A 22,943-nucleotide genomic window follows, 5' to 3' on the forward strand; every position below is an offset into this window, starting at 1 on the left:
AAACGCGAGTTTATCAGAGTGAGCCGCTTATTACTGCTACAAACCTGACGTTGTAGTTCTGAAGACTCGCTCATGCTAGCTCAAATCACAAGCGTACACGAATCTGAAAAACTTTTTCCTTACTTAATTACTCCCTTAGTTTGAGTGGAGTAAAAACACGGTATAATTACTTATTTTGGAATGCGGTTGGTTGTGGGGAATAATTCATTTTGTCACTGGAGTGGAAAGTCGGAATGTTTGCGGTTCGATGGCTCTTAGATTGGGAAGGGAGGTAATAAACCGTTGCATATGAATGCATGGTATGCATCCCGATGTAGAGGCTGTTTTAACTTCTATTCTCTGCGAAAGTGGTGAAAAGCATTGCTTAGTTCACTCACCTAATGCGTTAACGAATGGAATAATAAAAGAAGTTCGTAAAATGTTGAATTTACGTTTTTTAGTATCTGGGCGTGACCTAAAATCTGATAAATCAATAAATCTTAAGTGCACTCGCACATACATTTTAATTCCTTATCAAGTGTAATAAAAACACAGACTCTTACGCCTGTCATAACGGGAGCAGAGCATACCAAACAGCACCTATCTCCCCCTTTATGAGGACACATTTTAAAAGTTTTTGCTATGGAGGGTAAACAGGGTGCCATATGTCAAGAAGATGACCTAAACCCCAGAGATGAAGAGGAATACAAAAACGTTCCATTTAGATTTTATCTTTAAATTGATAATGTTTAGAGGGAGGACCTAGGAAATGGATCCAAAGTGTGGAGAAAAGTACGTCTATCCATTTTGTAGTTTGTGGAGACCCTTGTACGGTCCTAACTTGGACAGTTTTTTCGCCAAAGAGAATATGCTTGGTAAACGGCCTTTCATGCTGATAAACGTAACGCCATGTTATTCTAATTTATTTCGAAATCATGGCAACCGTCGAATCAGTCGTTTATTGATTAAGAACATGGAATATTGCAACTATTTCTTCATATTTCGCCACGTGCATGGCTGTTTATTTTTAGAGGAATACTTCAAAATGATTTTGACAAAAAATAATGGAAAATATTGATATATTTCCCTCGAATTTGCACGAATGTCATCTTTTCTTGGAAATATTTTAGGCGGGTTCCGATGGAAGCATAATTTTTGGACACAAGCCTCAACGAATTTAATAAAGAAATAGTTTAAGCTAAACGACGGATTTTATTAAACTGCCTTAAAAAATTAAACTGTGCATAGTGAACACGCAAAGAGAAACCGGTTATTTTCCAGTATGTGGAATGGGTATAAATTGAGTGTGAATTAAAATAATTGAAGTCGCTCATGTAAACAGGATGTACGTACATGTTTATCTTTTTGCTGGCTATTGTGTGGAAACTTTCATCATAATATCAGCATCATATCATACGAACGATAATGGCAAATAAAGGTTTTTGGCCTTTTATATTGGCAACGGTGAGTTAAGTAAGAGGTGGTGCATTTACATTCCCTCCGCGGAAGGAAGTCGGATCGTATTCAAAATTCCTTGCCGCTACTTTTCTCCTGTGACGAAATTATTTCGGGTTCTCTCAGTGAAACAAGTACATCTGCGATTCGCTTTTTGAATATTGTTGATTGAATTGTAATAGTGAAAATAGTAAATCATAGTATTAATTAAAATAATACTTATTATGTAATATTAATTAATAATACATAATATATATTAAAGCCCACATTGTAATGGCATTGATATTAATACTGCTATGGTGTTCCTAAATGTTTGAATTTTGGTGTATTATTGAGGAAGTTGCTTGGCTTTTTAATTGAATGCGAGTATTGAGTGAGCACTTGCTCTAGGGAAGTCAGGTAAATAAGAATTTGTTGTGCTACGTACCTTTCAGTTTTTGGTCCAGCAATCTTCTAAAGTGTCTAAGAGTCTTTAAAGATTTAACATCTGATGCGGCGTGGCACCTATTGGAGAGAGAGAGAAAGTGTTCTTCTACTGACTGGAGGGTTCTGGGTTCCAATTTGGTCGTGCCACTTTACACATCCCCATCTGTATAGCTTTTCAGTTACCGAAGCTATTTGAGAAACCGTCGGCGTCACGGGGAACGGAACTATCCTCCCTAATGCGTTAATTTCACACGCCAGATCCCATGTTACCACATGTGCCTCAGCCTTACCTAGCACACCGAACTTCGGCTAGAAGACAGGGGTTTAGTTTTCATCTGCAATAAAGGGAAAATTAATTAATTATCCGTATGACGTACCATCTTCATCCATATTCCTATCATAAACATTTTTTTCATTCGACTTATTTATTCTTGAGACCTCACCGCGGCAGGTTTTTTTTTCTCGTCACTTCTCCTTTAAAAAGGAAAAGCTTACAAAACTGCGTCTTTTTTGCTCACTGCAATACGAAGCTATGCGACTCAGTCATTTCTCTTTGCCGCAGAAAAACATCCGAGGCGTCTTCTCGCCGATGTAGTTGACGAGAGCGCTCATCGTAGGGAAAAGCTATTTCCATCAGTGTCCCGAGATGACTTTTTTAAAAATATTTTCGTCCATCGCGGATTAAACAAGTCGCACGAGCCCACGCTGGCGTGACAACTCATGAGCGTGCACGAAGCTCGTTTTCCACGTCATTTTCACTCGACTCGCGCTCGGGACACCGTAAGAGTCGAGGGTCTGTTCGTGTTCACGCGTGCGCACGCGAACGCGTCCCTCTCTCGTTCCGCCCTACGGCAGCGAGGCTTTGTCCGGAAGGGTCCCGTTTACTCGCCTCGTCGACTCAGGAGCACGATCATCATCATATGTATGGCTGTCGCACGGCAAGGCCGAAAAGTTTGGCCAATTTGGTGATTGTTGCGGCATCGTGTTTAATATCGTAATTAATCGGGTTAGAAACCCGAAATGTGTAGTTTTGGTTTTGTGGATTTCTCCATAAACCATCCCGTGTGAGCGTTGTTAATAGGCGTTGCGTATAGACCCAAGTCCCTTGTTGGAATACCAATTTAGTGCATTGGTTGAACAATTTAATTGAATCCAATGCATCTTAATATTTAGACTACTAAATCATGAGGTACTTGCAATTAGTGATTAATTTCGTCTCCATTGTCCGGTGTCCATAATGCATCGTCGTTGAATGCGTTCCTTGATGGCTTTTCTGGAATAATTTTGGGGTGACCAATATGACGGTTTTATTTGCTACGTGATACTTCCTAAATGCTGCGCGAGGTTTGAATTTACAGCTGATGACCACTTTGAGTCGTGCATTAAATTCTTCGGGGTGGGAGGGCGTGCCATTGTCCACCGGAAGTGACGATGCGGCAGTAATATCCGTGTCCGTGGCCAGTTGAAGATTTTGAAAGTAATCGGCGCAGAACAAAAGTGGTATGAAAAGTAGACCAGCGGACGTCTCATTCGGTGCGAGAGCTCCTCCGAGTCTAGCAATGTGTAGCGGGTATCGATCTGAATGTTACCTAATGCGATGCGCACCCTGCAAGACCCGCTATAATACCGCAGTAAGCCCCTCCGTTTGTTCTGCATATTATTTTTTTTCCGCCGGAGAGGAGATGCTGTATCACATGTCTCGGGAAAAGATGCCGAACTGGTCGGCGAGCTTTGGTCGCCTGCGAAAATATCTCTGCACGTGGGCCGCATTTCATATTGGCGGTCGTTCACGCTGTGGGTTTTTTCACTCCTTCACTTCTTTCAGTAGAAGTTAATCACAAAAAATTTTCCGTACTCTTATTTAACGAATTAATTTTCATATTCAAAGAGTTTTTGTTTGATAGTGGTTATCAATTACGTGTTGCAGCTAAAAATGTTTGTAATTTAGCAGAGATTACCAAATTAAGGTGATGAAAGCTTGTTGTTACAATCCTATCCTCCACGAATTTTGAATACTCGGAAAAGCTAAAAAAAACAGCTACTTCCCTGAAGGGTGCTGTAATGTGAAACTCGTTATAAATGTCGAAAACAAGCGAAAATTGCGTCGTGAAAATCATTTGCGAGTGCATAAAATTTTCAATTTTACAAATTTTGTCGTTTTCAATGTTATGCACTGTTCTTGACAAAGGCTATAGGTGTAAAACTAAATAAATTGAGTAGCTTCAGGCGTGATGTGGTGGAAGTCGAACATAATGAATAACTGCATTAATTAATTAATGTCCATTAATAAAAATATTTTTAGACAAAAGAATATGAAGGAAATAGGGGGCGTTTAAACGGCATAAAAGTGCAAATGTAGCTTTACTGTTCATAAAATAGAGAGAGGTCTTCAGAGGGTAACCAGCAGGCGTCTGCCTGTCCAATCGATCCGAAGTGCGTCCATCGTGAGCCATAGGGACCGCGTGTTAATGGGGTAAAGAATCAGTTCATGAGAGGGGCTGCCCAACCTGTTTTTTTTGTTAATTTTGTCGTATATGCGTAATCTTTTTCTCGGGTATGTTGGCCTAATAAGCACCTTTTAAATAGATCTTTGGATTCGTGTTGGTGGGGATGAATGAACTTGGAATGGCCAAATGTAACCTTGAAACGTTTCTTGAGAAGGGTTTACTGATTAATTTTTTCGAAAGTATCTAACTGTAGCAGAGCTCATGACGGGGACTTGACATCCTTTAATAGGAATAGTCATGGATAGATGTCATTTCGACAAACATTTCTTGGGTGAGATTGTATTCAAGAATTTTTTCTAAGGTTTCTAATGGTAAAAAATGACAGAAATGACGGTGTGGCCTTAAAATTGAACAGTGCACACGTCTTTGAGTAAGGTGCTTAGAACATAATGGGCTTTGGGTCCTTAAAAGAGACCTTTAAATCCTGATCGTACCTTTAAAATGAGAGGTCTCAAAAGCCTTAAAGCACTACAAACATTCGAACATCAAAACGCCCAACATTAGTAGAACTTCTACTCCCGTTTGATCGCAAAGATTTCAATTTAATAGTCATTCCGATTTAATTAGCTTTAAAATGAGTGGTCGCACGTGTCAGTAGCCTCATGCAATCGTTCGTAAAGTTAGATTAAACGAATGGAACTATTATACGTAGATACCTTTAATTCGGCTGCACACGCTTTCTTTCCCTTACCTCACGCCTTTTCCTATACTTTCCCAACGTAATCGGCCATTCGGGTATTATTATCATTATTGCCTTTATCTTGGTTGCGATTTCCACCTCTTTCTCTCTGGCGCCCCCTCCATAATTTCCCCGAGACTACCATTTTGAATATTTAATACGTTTTCTCCAGTCTATTTCTTGAGCACTCTCGGCCCATCCTCCACGCCACCCCTTCTCCTCCGCCTTCCATCTTTCCACTTCAACCGTTCCCTCATTGCGCCCTCCTCCCGTCAAATCGTTCCTCCAACCCTTTAACCACCTCCCTGAGCTATATTTCCCCGAGTACCACCCAAGAATTTCATCTCACCCATCCAATGGCGTTCATTTATTCTCCACTTACCTTCTTCCCCCCTCTCCCCTAACGTTCATTTTGAGATATATTCATGTTGGGTCTGGTGAGTTCTCAATTTCGCCTCTTTTAAAGTGCCACGCGTTTTCCATCGCTCTCCCCCTCGTCGATCAGCCTCTCTCCTTCATTCCCTTTACCCCCCATCCGAATCCTCGCACCCAATCCGAATCCCCGTGACCCCGCCCTCCCCTCTCTTCCACCCCCTCCTCGCGACCCCGCCCAACCCAATTCCCCCCTTTTCTCCTCTCCTCCACACATGCGATATCCTCCCTTTCCCGTCTTTCAACCCTTTTCACCCCAATTCCCTCTCCGAAGCAGCCTTCCCCCATCCCTCCTCCTTTCGTTCCATCCCTCTCTATCCGCCTTACTGCCTACCTGTTTCCCCCTTTTCTCTCTCTCTCTCTCTTTCCCTCCCTCCTCTCCCCCACTCCTGATTTCCCCTCACAACCACCGTCTGCCCCGCCGTCCATTCCTCCCTTCTCTTTACCCCTACCCTCCCCTCTTCTGGCTCGCCCAGTAGAACACAGCTGCAGTATTGATTGCCGAGAGCAGTTTAGCTTTAGCCTCGCCGCTGGGCGCTGGCACTTCCCGTCGCCTCTCCGTGCTTGTTTTCCGTCACTTCTCTTCGTCTCTCTCTCTCTCCCTCCTTCCCTCCCGTCCCTCGGTCGCATTCTCTTCCTCAATCCCGACCAGGCGCCTGCTGCATGCCTCCTCGCTTCGAAGGCGAGGCCTCTCCTTCCTTCCTCGCTTCCCTCTTTCGTCGCCCGTCTGCTTCTGGGGACGTGGTCGCCGACGGCGACTCACAGCAGTGCTCGCTCAGAGAGTGAGAGTGTGGCTCGACCGGTCCGCAGTGGAAGGAGACAAGAGGCGCGTTGCTCGCCCTTCATCCGAAACGTCTTCTCTTTCGTCACGACGTTTTCTCCGACGCCCTCGCGTGTTGTTCCCGGGTTGAGAAAGGGAGGAAGAGAGACGGTGCTGCTGCGCTCTGGTGGTGATTTGTTTTCTCTCTCTCCTTCCCGACGACGCAGTCTCTATCCAACGAGTGTTTCTTTTTTTCTTCCTTAATTTCCGTGGTGGAAGGCAGGGCGATCGAGGAAAAGGGGGACAAGCGACAACGACGGCTTTTGCGTCCTCAACAGTCCGTGCGCGCCAGTGGTCCGGCTTCGTCGCCCGCTCTTTTCTGTCCGCGTGGCCCGCGAGTTTCCCAGATATTACCGCCAGAGCGTTTTGCGTGTGTGCGCTCCCTTCCCCCTCCTGCTGGTCGTAGTGACTCCTCCCAGGTCCCCCTCATCCGCCTCCCACCGTTCCCTCCCGGCCTGGACCTCCCTCGCAGGTGACCGGTGTTACTTTTTTTCGTGGCTCGTCCATTCGTTGACCCGCGTGAAGGACGATCGATGAAAGACTTCTCCCCTCGTTGAAAATCCCTTCGACTCCTTGCTCCTGTTTAAAATCATCCATCGGACGAATTGAATTTAATGGGTATTTATTTACTGTAACATCTTCCACCTCACCGCCAACCGGTTTTGGATAATTTTTCGTAATTGCTGCACAGTTTATTCCGAGAGCCAGTATACCGGCCTAACTCCGCCCTCACCCCACTACCCTACTCTCGTGAGTGATTCATCGTCAGAACTCTGGATTTTTCCCAACCCGTCGTCGAAAACCACTTTCTTTAGGGCCGACGTCAAATACTTTCTTTGCTTGTTGGATTAACCCGTTCGCTTTTTTTTTGTCGTTGATGTAGCCGACTCAGCCTTGAGCGGTTCCTCAACCTTCAAACCCCTCTCGGCCTTATGGTGTTCTATTCATCCTGCTAGCAATTGACTTAAAGCCAAAGCCATAACCTAAGTATTGGCGTGTGATTGGTTTTCCTTTCCGGTTTATGAGCACGCGGTAATGTCATAATCTAAGACGTGTGAGTAAAAGTAAGTTAAGGTGATTTCAACGAGGCGCGGAGACAGCTGTTTTTATGTAATCCTTATGGGAGTAAGTGTCCGTCACCGCGTGAGATATTTTCTAGTCTATTGTTTTATCGCGGTACAGGGGTCAGCGAAGGTCGCTTCAGCGTGTGCTTTATTCATTTGATCCACGCTTGGAACAAACTGTCGCACTAGTCAGCCGTTTCCGCGGTGACGTAAGGGATAACGGCGGCCGCCAAAAAAAAGTGCGAAGGAAACTCCGCGGGGAGACAGACTGCTTTTGTTTTAAGGACGGCTCCCGCGACCGTTTGATTGTTCCTCGAGAGAGAAATCTCCCATCTTTTCTGCGCTCCTATGATGCCTATCCAAAGAATTTTGAGGCATCATTGAGCTTAAGTCTTTCACTCATTGAGTTATTTGTGATTTTATGAACACCATCCTCCTCCACTCGTCGAACAAGCGTAGTCGAGGGAATATAATTCCTTGAGCATACCAAAACGAGGCCAGGATATTTTGTGCTGAAGTGAGTTTTATGGTCATTTAAAAAAAAAAAGAAACGCGCTCCACGCGGTTTGCAATTGACGAGCGTGGGACGGCGGCGAATGTGTCGCGCGCATTATTTTGACGGGAAAAAATAACGCGCTTGAATCGCGCGGATCGCGAGTGGGAGGAGAGAAGAGATTTTCGAGCGATAGGCACGAGAACTTCTAGTGGGTTGGGGCCGCCTCCGTGTGTCTGCCTCATCCTCATATCGCACGGAACTTGGACGATACACACTCGTGCCGGGATCGGGAATCCGCCAGTGTTTGGACAGACACGCAGGTGCTTTCAATGTCGACTCGGAAGCCCTACCACAGCCAGCGACCAGTCCACCGCGCACCGAGGACATCGGCATTGTAGGAGAAGGGGTGGGAGGGATTAAAAAAAAATAAACTCCCGTGCTGTCCTTGTCATCAAAACGTGTTGTTGAGAAACAAGGCGTTGGTGAGTTATAGGGAGAAGGGGAGAGGAGAGAGAGAGAGAGAGAGAGAGAGAGAGGAGGCGAAAGAAGTAAAGTTGGGAGAGCTATTTCCTGAAAACTATCCGAGATCTTGTGTTACGCACCGTGGAAGTGCTACCATGTGAAGGAGTGAGTCGGACTCGTCTAGTGCTGCATCCACCTGTGGGTAGACGGAGAGAGAGATAGATAGAGAGAGAGAGAGGGTGGGGGGGTGTAAACTCGTCCGAAACGGAACGACAAATCGACCCGAGTTCGAGTGGGGGATAGAAAAAAAGAGGCTTTTGGACAACAGGATATTTTTTTGAGGGACAAGAGGGGGCGGGAAGGGGTGAAGGACGAAGAGAAAGAGAGCAGACGAGTGGTGGTGATCCAAGAGGGTCGTCGGGAGAACGGTGACGAAGAATTTGGCGGTGCGTCCGGAGGGGGGACCAGGGCGATCAAGAAGCTGCTGTTCTCCTCCTCCTCGGGAGCATTCGTTTCCAACATCCTCCTCGTCTTTAAGTTCCCGAGCGTGCGAGCGGGGCGGGAGGCGTGCTAGCGGGGCAGCGAGGCGGCAATCCGCAGCGGTACTCCCGTCTGTGGAGCGCGCTCGTGCCACTGGAGCGTGAGATGGACATGCAGTGCGGCGGTTGGGCGGGGGAGGTTGTGGGCGTGGGGGGCGGAGGGGAGATGCTGGCCGGGGGAGCGGGGACGGCGGCCTCGGCGAGGGGGGCCACCACAACCATGCGCCTCCTTGACGACGAGGAGGACGAGTTTGAGAGGAGCATGCTGGAAGGTAAGGGAAGGGCGGAAGTGGGTGGGTGGGGGAGGGGGAAATGGGGGGGGGGCGAGATAGCACTCAAAGGTAACCTGAATCTCAACAAGAGGTGCGCATGTATGTACCATCATCATTAAGGGGCCATCGAGGGTGGCGGAAGGGGGGTAAGGAGAGGAAATTTAACGGAAGCGGTTGTTGCCTTTATTTCACAAACAAGCGCTCGAACTGTTTATTAACACGCACTATGTTTTCGTGAATGCGTACTAGTCGTGCGAGCTGAAATTCACTGTTGGCTTCAGTCTGGAGATAAGGTCTTCATGTTATTGAAAACTGTGTGTCTTTTGCCCATATTTATTATCTGGCATAGAGATCCCCTAATAAAAGATACACCTGTAGGGTGCTTCAAGCTGATATCACATTTTGGCGGGTAAAATATTTTTCCATGGCTCACTTCATTGATACATGCATTTATTCAATACACGTAATATCCTAATTGTGCTTCTTTGACCACTCGGCCGTTTCCCACGAGCGAGGTAAGAGTCGTCCTCGAAATGACAAGACACAATAATGAGATATTCTGATACTCAATGGTCACTGAAAGGCTCCTTGGCTTGTTTCAGGTAGCACAGCATTGTTCAGAATTCCATCGCCAAAAGCGGAATCTCGCTCTCGCTCACTAGCTCGCTCGCTGCTTTTAAGGAATTCGACATTGTATGGTTTTTATTTTTTTGTTTAGTGGTAGTGATGAATGTGCTCATTAACTTGATGGGTAATGCATAGGATTATGAATTATGTATCTCTTCCGTCCAAATATTTCTGAAGAGTTTAGTTTCGGATCCCCTGAGAGATGAAAATCGAAATATCACAACTCAATGAAGACCTACATCAATGAAGACGCCTAAGTGCTGTCGTTCACGAAGTAATGTTAATACGGAAAGAGTGAACTGACATCAAAATGTTCATTGTTCCTCTTGTTGCTACGTCGCCACCCGATAGCTGAAAACTAAAGTCAAAGTGCCGTATTTTGTGTCACTCGAAGAATAAAATTGATTCATGATCGAGCAAACCCTTCTTGAATGGCTCCAGCCATCCTTTGAAAAATACGAGGGTTGATATTTATATTTTGAGCCTAATAATGAAAAGACTGTGGTAATGTAAGTAATTTACTGTTGAAAATGGCTTTATTGTTTTTCGAAGTATTCTCATTGATAATCAATACACACTTTTGTACGTGCTCGAACCAATTTTCGAAACACTTTTTCCACTTCCACGTAACCATAGACGACAGTGTGTGTGTGAACGACCCAATGTTATCGCAGCATTTTTTCTCATTTTCGGGCATGGTTCTTCAGCTCACGAAGACAAAGGGTGTGATCATGAAGCTGTTTTTGCGCACGATCACCCTTCATTTCGCGTTTGTCCTAGGATGCGCAGTTTGCAATCAAGGATCTTGGGGTCCAGCTCCGATGATCCATTGTTGCTCCAGGAATCGCGTCGATGCGAAATTTAAATGGGGAGAGAATGTTCGTTCTGGATCACGCCAAAGGCGATAGTGCACACGCGTTATGACAGGCCGTGATCGCACTCCAGGGGCGTGCCATGCTAGGAACAAGAATCCATATGAGAAGGTCGGAAACGGGGGGAGGAAACGCAGGAATGGGAGAGGGCGGGGGGAATATGGCGGAGAACAAGGGGCGTAGCTCGCGTCGGAAGACTTAAAGGGAAAGGAAGGTAGCTTTTGCTGAACGTAGGGGCACTATAATGCGAGAAAGCGTGCGAGAGAGTTTGCCAAGGTTGTTGCCAATGCCGTTCGCATTTTTGCTTCCCCATGGATTTAGATCAATCGGATGCTGGAGGAGACTCCGAGTGGCAACGCATTTTATCAGTCCCCGTGGATTGAGAAAGCCTTCGGACTTCAATCCTGTAACACCTATCAGTGAGTCACGTGGAGATGTCGTAGGAATATTTGCCTGAGCGAAATAATTCTGTATCCGTCTGGAAAAATGATGGGTTGGAGAAACTTCTAGTTGGAGAAATATGAATTTTGGTCGCATTTTTTACGGTAGGATGCTCTGTGAAAAAGATGCGGAGAAACAGCGACGACACTAGGTATCCGGTAAGAGGCGATGCGTTCGAACCGTGGGGAAAGCATGAGACACGACACCGAAGCACGGAAAGTAAAACGTCGAGATCCGTTGACGGTTAATTATAGAATTAATACTGGTTTTGCGGGAACGAGCGGCAAGTTGCGTATAGGTCTCTATTCTCAGTTAGATGAAACCTTGAATGAATTTCCTGCCGCCGTCGATTTATCGTTAAAAGAAGTTTTTAGTCTGGTGACATTTATTTGAATTCACACCCATTGGTAGCAGTAAAACTTTTCTGCATATTCCCGATACCATATGGGATACGAGGCCATAAATTTTGACGTAGTTGCACAACATCCGACTTCAAAGCAGGTCGTTGACATTTGTGTAATTTCATCGGTCAATATGTAATAATAATGAAATTAATTTAATTAAATGATATTTAAAATCCTTAAAAGACATAATCAAGTTTGAAAATGGACACAATAGTAATAAAAAGACGATACAATTTTAACTTCATATTGTACGAATGCATGTGTGTAAAACACACATTTACGTGAAAATACTTTCAATCTGTATTGTATGCGTTGTCATATTCTTGTATGGAATAAAATAATTGCGTCACAATCAATCCAAATATATTACTCTTATCAATTTCAATGTATCAGTACTTCTAGCCGAATGAGTTATTATTGAAGGACTCGGATCCCAAGTAGCGAAGAGATTTTTGACGCTTTGATATTTCTATTGACTAGTCTACCGTTCAAGGTGTTTTCGGTGGATCTAAGGACTAGGAAGTGCTTCACTGATAAGCCCCACCTAACACTAAACTAAACGCCTTCACAACTTCTATTACATTTAACCGTTTTCGATTCTATAAACTACCTGCTTCCCTCCATTCCATACAACATACTTATTGCTTTCCTCCCTCTGCTTCACCCAGCAGTCTCTCCTCTATCAGTCTTCAGCATCACATTGCCAATAAATCTGCCCTGTATTCAATTTTTACCTGCCTCCTTAAATTTCACCGATAAACCTCTTCTCCTACCTTGCCTGAAATCTATTCGCTCGAGTAAATTTGGACAGATATGACCTGCTACCTATTCGTTTGAGTAAATGTGAAATGTGTGTGGGTATGCACGTACACAAACACACACATGCACACACATAAACTGGTTTCGTTTACTTTTGACGAAGCGTTGACATGACTTTTTGGGCTGGCTGAAAATTCTTATTCGCATTTGGTTTTATTTCCTTGTTAATTCCCTGTCATCCTACGTAATACTCTCTTCTCTTGTGGTAGCACAGTATGCAAATAAATGCGTTGGAAGGTAGGGCGTTATGCTTGAAAGATAGAGCACTGACGGAAGGAAAAGTAAAGCTCGCAAAAATTTGCTATTAATTTCCGCCCCGTGGGCAATTAGATCGTCCGCAGGTTGTGGGCCACCGATTCGCTTAATTTCCTGGAAATTGGGAATTTCACTCGGAAGTGCGTTGACTCGTGGCGCTTTGACTACCGTCCGTTTCAGCTAGAAATGCGATCCGAATTGCATCGCAGCTGCCACTCCAGTATTGCGGCCGCGTCCATTGCGCACTGGCATTCGTAATGCGGTTGGCTCCGTTCTGTTGAGTAATCCGATGCCAGCTGCGGTACAATCCGATCCAACAAGTTTATTCTTTACGACTTCAAATATCACCCATTCCACCTGAAAACCAAGCGAAGGAGGCTTCTCGAAAGTACACCTCTTAAAAATTAATTTGGGCTCAATATTTCCGACACTCTTCTCTTTTTTTTTTGAATTGTTCTAGAAATTATTCCCTTTAATTTTTTTAAGACACACGAAGGGATAAAATGAGGACAGATCCGATGAAGTTCGACTTCCCCTTATTCATTTATCGCCATGGTGAGGACTTAATTTATGACAGAAAGAAAGTTTTCTGTATGTGATTCTAATTTTAATGGGTGTTGAATCTTTTCTTCTCCTTCCACGTACACGCGATATCATAATCTACGGAAATAAGAAGATTATTAGCATCTTTTAACTGATGATGCTTTTAAGAAAAAACAAAAAGCTCAAACTCTTCGATCCGCATGTTGCATATTGGATGAGAATTCAATTAACGATCTGCCCCTTCGCGTTGATTTAACAATGAAAGGAAGATTAATGCGTACACTAGCAAAGTGCACTGTCATTTAACAGCAAATCGGTAGGATTTAAATTGAGAAAAAATTAAGCGTGTAACCTAAACATTTCATTAGAAATTTTTTTGACGAACGAGAAACTAAGCCTCCTAGTAACCATTGATGCCTCTAAATTGAAATTCTGTTGGTAAGTAAAATTATAGTAAAAATTTAGCGACGAATTGGGAATTTGTTGTTAATTTTATGAGCATTACTGAATCTATCAAACCAAGGAAAACAAACTGCGTCGTGGCCTACCTCGGCTGTCATGTTGGTAACACAATCTCCCTCCCATTCACTAAATCCCCGAGTGGTGACGTGACACTTGAAAATGCTCGTATTAGGCACTTACTTTAACTGAGTATGCGGGCTGATACATCAAAATAATCCTGATATAATATGTTATCTTTGTGATTTTTGAAGCCATTTTTTATGCACAGGGTGGAGCAACATAACTTCCTTTTTTTTAAAGCAAAACCTCTTTAAAAAAGGAAATTACATTGTCGCGCCCTCTATTGTTTAGAAAATTCAGCTTGCCCATGGATAGCTTTACTCTGAAGACTCCACGAACCATAAAAAAAATGTAAGGGTAAAAGGGTAATACCTGTGTATGAGAAATGTTCGGTGACGTTTGGGTACACGCACCCAAAAGGGCCTTGTGACAGGCCGAGAAATACCCTTGAAACATTCTGCGCAAGTCAAATAAGGTTGATGTAAAAAGTAAAGTGAATCGCTGAGTCTTGTGGCCCTAACGTGTGCGATCCAAGATGAAGACCTCTAAGACTTTCCGTCTTTGAGTTAATATTACCACACTTGCCGAAGTTAATGGGTTATAATCATCACTTCTTGGTGCATTTTTATCGTTTTTCTGTTGTCATGACAGTTTTACAGCTATGTACGAGTATAATGACCATCAATCCTGACAAGTTTACTTTGCAATTTTGAGTATATTTTTTCGTATATTTGATGAAAGGCCGTCAACACTGTTATTTACTTGAATGTGAGTATGCTCCTACTTTGTCCCAGTCCTTGAAAATAAAACCGCAAAAAAATCACATCATCAGTAGTTTATATTAAAGATTTAAGGTTCTTTGAATATTTAATGTTTAATATCCCAATGAACATTCTCATTCCCTGAATAGCTAGTGAAATAAAATAAGGAAGAGCTAACATAAAGACGAGGAGGCTGAAGTTGGAATTCCTTTTCTGTGAATCATTTACGTTCGAATTTACATTCAGGGTAAATTTAATATTGTCATAATGTCCATATCAGGACACGCTACTGCGTAAGTTTGAGTCTGTAAATCGCGTTTTATGCATTGCAAAATGTGCATTATAAGGTAGTGAGTGTCACACTAAAATTAGTTAGCCTAAATTTAGATATCCTGGTTAAGATAGCGATAAAGGTATTCGCCTTCAAAGTGACAAATGACTTTTAACTCTTTATTTCCTTTATTGCTTAAATGTATCTTGGATGTCTCCCTTCCAGGTTAGCAATGAGAACAATAATCCTATTTTATATTTGCGGTAAATTGACCGCTGGTTTTCCCAGGGTTCCTTCTCTCTCTCTGGTCTTAGGAAAAAACAGGAAATCTGATGGTCTATTTGCTCCCCGTTCCGAGTGTAATGCCATCCTGAAGAGTTCTCTTCATTGTACAATCTCTGCTTATCTTCTTCTCTCACAAAATCTCGAAGCTCGAAATCATAAGATAAAAGGTCTTTTCCAAAAATTAGTAGAATAAATTTGGGGGAAAAAATTATTGCCGATCAAAGTATAAATTACTAAAATTATTCATAAGAGCCCCATTATGTGTTGACTAACCGACGCTAGTGCCTCCGCAGGTTGTGGTATACTTCCTGTGAGGCATCAACAGGACCCTCGTTCAGACACCTTCTCATGGCCTCTTGGACATAATCCAGTGATCGAAAATAGTACTCAAAGGGGTTATACTTGGGTGGTACTCAGACTCTTGAACAAATATTCATTCACATGGATATTAGGAAAAGGGATAGGAACACACATGAAAGGACGAACACAGGAGGGGTGGAAAAGCCGGAATCAAGCAGATCACAAGCGCAAAAATATTTCCCTGACCGGGACTTGAACAACGGATCTTTCGACTCCGATGCTCTAACCACTTTATCCATCTAGGAAACGTAATTTGTACTGAGATCTGTGGGGTCTTTATGTAACCAAGTGCCCCGATTCCGGCAAGTTGAAAGATCCGGTGTTCAAATAAATAAATAATATATATATATATATATATATATATATATATATATATATATGTATATATATATATATATATATATATATATATATATATTCACACACATACGGGCGGCATTTAATAATTGACGATAACATATACTCTTAAAAGTTTTTTGTGCCCCTTTACAAAGCGAATTGAAATGCCCTTGAGGTCATCTCCTTTTACAGTTCATTCTTAAATGCGTAATTCTTTTAGAAATCTCTCTTCTTGCAGAGTGAAATCGTTTCGGCGTTAATCATTTACGGTGTATGAGCCAGCGATTACGGTGGAGGTTTATCTGGGGAACACACAATGTTCGAAAAATTAATTTTTGAATTGCATAAAATTATGAAAAGAATGGGAAAACCCACACCTTTATCCGTGTGCATGTGAATATATTTTGATTTTTTCGACTATTTTATAAACCGTTCATACTCAATTTAAGTGACGATTGCGACTGGCAGTTAATTCTCTACTAAGTTTTTTAGAAAATATTTTTCGATTATGAAATGTCAAAAATATATAAAGTCAACGTGTGATCCTCTCTTGAAAATATATGTACTCCATTTAATTGAAAAATCTCGGCAGAATTAGGTGATTAAAATCTTCTAAGTGAAGGGTTTTTTGATGCAATGTTCTATAGTTATATTTTTCGGGAAAGCCTTAATGACGACTTGATTATTGAAACGACAAACCTTTCTTCGAATAGAGCGTCCCAGCTTTAAGTCATAAGACTGCGGTCTTTCAATAATTTTCCCGCGAGCTTGCCAGAAAATCATTGCATGAATAATGCCTTTGAATGGCTGCACATATTGAATGAACGTTTACTCGTTTAACAGCAAAGCTAGTTAATAGCTATTGCAACATACTCGTTTGCAATATGATCGTTGCATTTAGCTATGGATGATGATCGTCCAAGGTCTGTGGATGAAAGGAAACAGGATATATTTAATAGTGAGACGAAATGTAATGTTACGAAATGTTAAATGTCATTTTCTCTGAAATTTTATTGAATGAAGGAAGTGGGGAGGGTCAATATATTAAGCCAATTATTTAGGGGGAAAAGATCATAACATAGTATTTCTTCTTTTCATAAATAAAATGAGAAGAGCATTTGAATTAATTTTGTTGATCAATCGCCCATTTCTTAATCGCAATAAGGTGCTATGTTTATGTGTATTGGTATTTCATTGTTTATTGCAACATAATGTTAGCTTTTAAAACATTTAGGTTAAACCACAAGTGTGGATGAGTAAATGTGCTCACCAAATAAGCATTAAGTGAACATTACTTCGCATAACTACATGATCGCGTTTACACGCATGATCGCTTATAGTGGTGGAGACAGTCAGCATTTGAAAATTTGTATATTTTATGAATTTGACAGTTCCACCGACAAGGCCATGGAGCAATCATTGGTTGCGATGGCGCTTTCTTCATTGACATATTTCGAGGATAATTCATTGGAATATCTAATTAATCAGTTAAGTGTATGTCAATCAAGTGAGGTGGATGACTTAAGATTGGCACTAAGTATATAAGATATTTTCGAGCTTGTGGAACGCTGGGGAATCTGGACTTAACACTGCAAAAATGTGGTTAGATGATGTTAAACAAATACTCACTTGAAGTTGGCGCACAAAGGTTCTGCCAATGACGATTAATCTAAGGATATGCCTACGAAATTGTCAACATAAAAGTAAGATTTAACGGAAGGATCGTCGTGGTTTAGATAGTGATGAAGACCTGGGGCACCATAGTGTTAGAGGTACACTTGTCTATTGCATACTACGACATGGTGATATGGAATAGATAATAACACACGGAAAGGGCGGAGACGTTGTGGAAATTTTAGGAGAAGGGATAAAATCGACGAAGTAATCCAATGAGGACAATCAATTGAATTGAATGGGTTGGGAAAACGTACAAATGGGTTGTGTGGTTAAAATAAATTTTTCTTGCAATCAAAATTGTTGGAAAACAACTTGGTTGAAAATAATTACCGAAGTAAAGCATAGAAATTACTGAAGAATTTGAGAAATTCTTAAAAACCAAAAATCTAGAAACCAAATCAGATTTGAAAAACTACCCTGGTGTAAATATTGATAGTAACTGCAGATTTGTGATGATAGTGTGCCAATTGAAATGCAAGAGAGAATTGAAATTTGGACAGGTCGGAAATCGAAAAGTTATCCAAACAATATAAGGAGAAAGTGTGGATATGATCATAAGTTATCGAGAATTGTCCTCCAGAAGCGACAAAAGAAGCTGTAGGTAAAGAGAAAGTTTTCAAGTGGAAGCCCTTGATTATTATGGAGTAAGTACTTAAAAAAATTAAAGTGAATAAAATACAAGAACTTCGATGAGTGCCGGTGGCAGTATATGAAGATATGGAATAAGATTAGCCGGAGGCTAGTAAATCCAGGAAGAAATAAATGGAGAATTTATGCAAGGTAATGGTTCCAAGTAACCTCGAACGAGGTAAGGTCGAAGTTTGCAGCCGTATAGGGTAGTGAAAACCCTCTTTAAGAGCATAATGCCAGGTACTATGGAATACTGGATTGAGTGTTGTGAAACTTTGTGTAAACGTTGAAGATAAAAGGCGAAATTACTTACAGGTGGAAGGAGCCCTTGATTATTACAACTAGACAAAGGAAAATAAATGAGACAAAAAAGGATAGATTCGTTAATAATAACGGTTTTTCTAGCAATTTACGAAGAATCGGGTTCGATATCTGGAATGGAAAATTGTGCGTGTTCCCAGAAACGGTCACTTCTTTTCGGCATCCAAATAGAAATGAGGAGATATGACTTCAAACAAGTTGTAGGAATCAATCAACCGTATATACGCAAAGGTTGAAATATCTGGCAACTTCTACCGGAACTCAAATATTCCTTTTTCCAAAAAGAAAACAATTTCGCAGTTAAATCAACCCGAAATTTGGTTTTGGCATGGGAAGATGAAGAGCTCACATGCTCGGCTTACGAAGGTGCATCTCTATTCTTTGTGAATACTTGCTTGATAAAATGCTTAGTTGCTTAAATATTTCTGGTAACCGGTAAAAAACATAACCAAGATTTTAGCCGAAGTTTTTCAGAGACATCGCATACATTCGAACAGTGCCATCCGATTAGTAGCCATGGAGTTCAACCAACTAGATTATCATGCCTCGCATTACCAAAAATGAGTTAACAGATCAATGTGATGGTTTTTAGACAACCAGACTGGCAGCCTGGATGGTACGGGCAAAAATAATTTACAGAAGATAGAAATCTAGGTGCATAAAGGCAAATGTGAATTTTCGGATGGCAGGAACAAATGGGAAACTGTCATGACTGTCACTTCGGTACTGTCATGTTGCGTCCTCGATTCTTTTATGTCAATGCACTTTTTGGAAATTAAAAAAGAAATAGACCAAAGAACTTTCTGAAACTCGTGATTTTGGATAAAGGATTCGATGGCATCGACTTGGAAAGTGTGATATCTACATCAAAAATGGTGTGTTACTGTAGTAGAAGACTGATGCACAGTCTGTAAAAGGTTACATATGGTTGCTCTCCCTGTCAAGGAAGAGCAACTCTATGTAATTTTTTTGGGCCATGTGTTGATGATTCCCCTTGTGCCATGAATGATATGTAGTTAAAGACGTGTGTATTAAAATGGTTGAGAATTTGAGTGTTTCTTTAGCGTTGAAATGCACCAAAAAGTTAGTCTGCAGAAATGTTACTGCAAGTACTACAAAATAACTATTCGTTAAATTTCAGGTGACCCATTTCCAAAATGCATCATTACGTTTGATTATCTTTGAAATTCGCGCAATTTTCAATGCATTATCTGGATATTCGTGTCTTCACAAATTATTACATAAGCTACCACTTAAAGTTATCTGGCGACGAAGTGTATGCTCCATCCGAGTCAACAAGCAGCTTGTCAATACGATAATCACTGGAAAGTGTATGTTGGAATGTGATAATATAATTTGTTTTGTGTTTTGGTCGGAAGAAGAAGAAAGTATTTTTCCTAATCTGTTACCGTCAGGCAGTAGTTTTATTTTTATCAACTTGAGCAATCTTGGGAAGTATGTTCCTCTTGAGAGAACATCGAGACGATTGGTACCTTCTTGAAAGTTCTTGATATATTGAGCCTCGTCCTCAAATTCTTCTACTAATTTTTACACGAGTTGAGCGTAATACGTTGCTTAAGAAACCTATAAGCTCAGTAGTCGAACCAGTTGGTGAAGAAGGTTCTTTAGGGGGATAAATATGCCCTTCCGTACTATTTAGAGAGGAAACAAGGATTGCATTGCGCCGTAGGGAATCTATATTAAATTTGCGGATTGCAGGTGGCTTAGAAAGGGCGATTCCGTCTCAAGTTGCTACGCGTTGAGAGATAATCCCTCTGATAATGCTCTGTCAGAGTGGCGCAAGGTTCACCTTCTACATCGTATACTCCTCCTTCAGATAGCTATAATTAATTCTCTCATGAATTCATCATCATACATTGAAGTTCTGCGGAGCTCTCTGTGGCAGCTAAAGACTCTATTCTACTCTTTCTTTGAATACCTCCATTTCTTCGAGATATTTCACAGGAATGTCTTCCCGGGATTCGAAAGGTCTTTTTTTACTCCAAAGAGATTATCGGAGTATATCCCAAAAATGGAATTACGCCCTTAAATATTATATTTATCGAACTTTGTCGAAAATTTACCATTAGATAACCCACCCCAATTAGGCAATTTGTTCTCACCTGTCGATCCGGTACAAAATACAAAATGGAAATGAAAAATTCGCAAATCCACATGGCCGCTACGTTTTTTGGTTCGTTCGCCCCCCCCCCCCCAGGCAATCATGGCCCCTAAATTTTTGTTCCTCGATACAATGCCACGTTATTGGGACAGTTAAGGATCCCTAAACCTTTAGCGCCCAGCGCATTCCCTACTTCACGCTGTCCGTCCAGTGCATTCCTGCGCCGTTCTTGTTTTCCGTCATTCCTTCCAAATTATAGTCTTCGGTGTTACATCTATGAATACGTCCTCGTGAGTCACTTTTTCTTTTCTCCTTCCAGAGAAGTTTCTGAAGTCACCTGAACTTACAGACGCTTCAACTATCTCTTCATTTTTGTCCTTCTGCACTTCGGTATCAATCAAGTGGAGTGAAAGAATGGGTTGGATGATATTCGAATAGGGAGCACGTCATTTAAACGTTTGCTTCGATGTCTATGGGTCAGATTTTGCTTAGAAGAGAGGAAATCTAAAAAGGGCTGTGGAAGTGCATATGTCCATAACCACATAGACCCCATGTCCATTTCAGACCCCAAAGTCTATATCAACTTTCCCACCATGTGGTCTAATGAATACGGAAGGCTTTGCGTTGAATGTCTGTGAATGTATTTTTCTCCCGGATGACCGTCGTGAATAAAATTAAACCACAACGGGAATTTCCCATTAGGAAACTATTAAGGTTCATTCAATTTCACGGACGGGGAATATTTTAATGTTGACCCAATTCCTCCGTCAAAATTGTTTTCATATATCATGCGTCATTCCATCTCAATTATCAACCGAAGGTCGATTTGATAGGCGAGGGCAGAGCTCACCTAGTGCTAAGCCCAATGGCGTGTGGCATTCACATCAGGGAAGAGGGGCAGTTCCTTTCCTTATGTAGTTTATGGTTTACCATTAAATATCTCGTACCTGAAAAATCACTCGGTTTAGGTGAAGCTGGGGATGCCCGGAGGCGTCAAAGGGGATCAAACTCGGGCCATTCAGTCAGTAGCTTAGCTGTCACCACTGGACTACCCTGTCATCTAAAAAATAAATATAATTTTCGAAATTTTAAAGTTTAATTGCCAGTGTGTTGACATCATAAAAATAGTAGACTGGAAATTATAACTGTTGCAAATTATTAATAGCATATTATGATTGAATTTTTATTGCGACAAAAATTATATCTCAATACGTAATGTAGATTATAGGTTTTTGGAGATATCATAATATGGATAGATAAACATCTTTATTCGGGGGAAATTGAGACCATAAGGTCCCTTCTATGTCCATGATCTTTCATGCGCTCGCTTGTTGTAATAGGGATTGGGACATGTTTAATGCTCTCATATTCAAAACTTTGCGGATGTAATCTTCATGTGATCATCTTAGTCATCATCGCCGCATGTCAACCTAAGGTTAATTTTGTTGGGTGAGTATAGAGCTCAACCCGGACCAAGCCCTAAAGAGTGTGAAATTCGCATATTGCAAGTTAGGGTTGCTAATTCCTTACCCTGGGCAAACATCTCGGTTATCCTCGAAGTTGTATTCACGAGAGAATCGTATCACTTGGAGGTTGCCCGGGGCTATCGCCCGGGACCCTCAGTAGCCGAACCTTCTACCCGCTAGACTACCCCACCACTAATATAATCAATATAAGGGCATGATTGCGCTTCCTAATACAGACGTTTTTTTTTAATTCTGTACTTGATGAAAATTACAATTGATCACCTAAGGTGATTCCTATAATATTTTTTCGTATTTCCATCGATTGCCGAGTTCAACCTCACCTAAAGCACACATTTAAAGTAAGCGATGTCACGCAGTATCAGGCCTTAGGTGGGAGTGGTTTCTGCAACACCTGAGGTAGCCAGTTAATGGTGTTCTCTGATTTATATACCCACCGGTCTTGTTGCGTAAAGTCCATTTGAAAGTTTCATTTCAGCAGTTGTCAAATCCATCCTTAGTGTGATATGAAACTTATTTTTGTTCAGGGGCAAAATGTTTTTTCCTTCCATGTTTCCAACCAAGATTTTACTATTTATAGGATGTGCAATACTGCTATTTGTTGCTGTTAATCAGAGTGTAGTACAAAATTGGGGCTGCAAAAGTCTACAGCCAGTGGCGTGGGATTTATAAAAAAAATAGGTTACAACATTATTGCGCTAAGTCTTTCATTTGATTTCACGTGCGATCGCTTTTAACTCTTGAGATCTTAGTCGATCCCCTATTAAATTCAAGGCTAACGGGTTGTGTGAAACAAGCATTCAGAAAAATGAGGCGACTTTGAACTAACTCTTATTCACGCTGACTAACCGTACGCATGAATAGCCTTCCTTCCCCCTCGTAAGCCTAACATTATATTTTCAAAATTGAAGTCGTGTCAAATCCTGGAGGTTATCGCTGAATTTTAATTTCTGTTTGAACTAACGGATTTCCCAGGTGTGCAATCGGATTCATATGCTAATTCGTAAATAATTTGTTGATATAGGTTTTAGGGCAAAATTAATGAGCGAATTTATTACTTGTGAGCAAGTCAGCGAACC

The 22,943-nt window shown here is 41.7% G+C and overlaps 1 protein-coding gene across 2 annotated transcripts in view; it reads left to right on the forward strand.

Moving 5' to 3' along the window:
• Cen (cerebellar degeneration-related protein 2-like) overlaps positions 1 to 22,943 on the forward strand; it is a 122,548-nt gene that overhangs the window by 72,898 nt on the left and 26,707 nt on the right. The window contains exon 1 of one of the 2 annotated variants that reach the window (XM_071591502.1): positions 9,048 to 9,131. The exons of the other annotated variant lie outside the window; for it this stretch is intronic. Within the exon in view, the coding sequence (XP_071447603.1) occupies positions 9,080 to 9,131 (52 nt within the window). The 5' untranslated portion in view covers positions 9,048 to 9,079. Of the gene's footprint in view, positions 1 to 9,047; positions 9,132 to 22,943 lie in introns of those variants that run through there. 2 annotated transcript variants of the gene reach the window in all.

Source organism: Hetaerina americana, unplaced genomic scaffold (genome assembly GCF_022747635.1).
Source record: "Hetaerina americana unplaced genomic scaffold, ioHetAmer1.1.p SCAF_1, whole genome shotgun sequence".
NCBI lineage: Eukaryota > Metazoa > Arthropoda > Insecta > Odonata > Calopterygidae > Hetaerina > Hetaerina americana.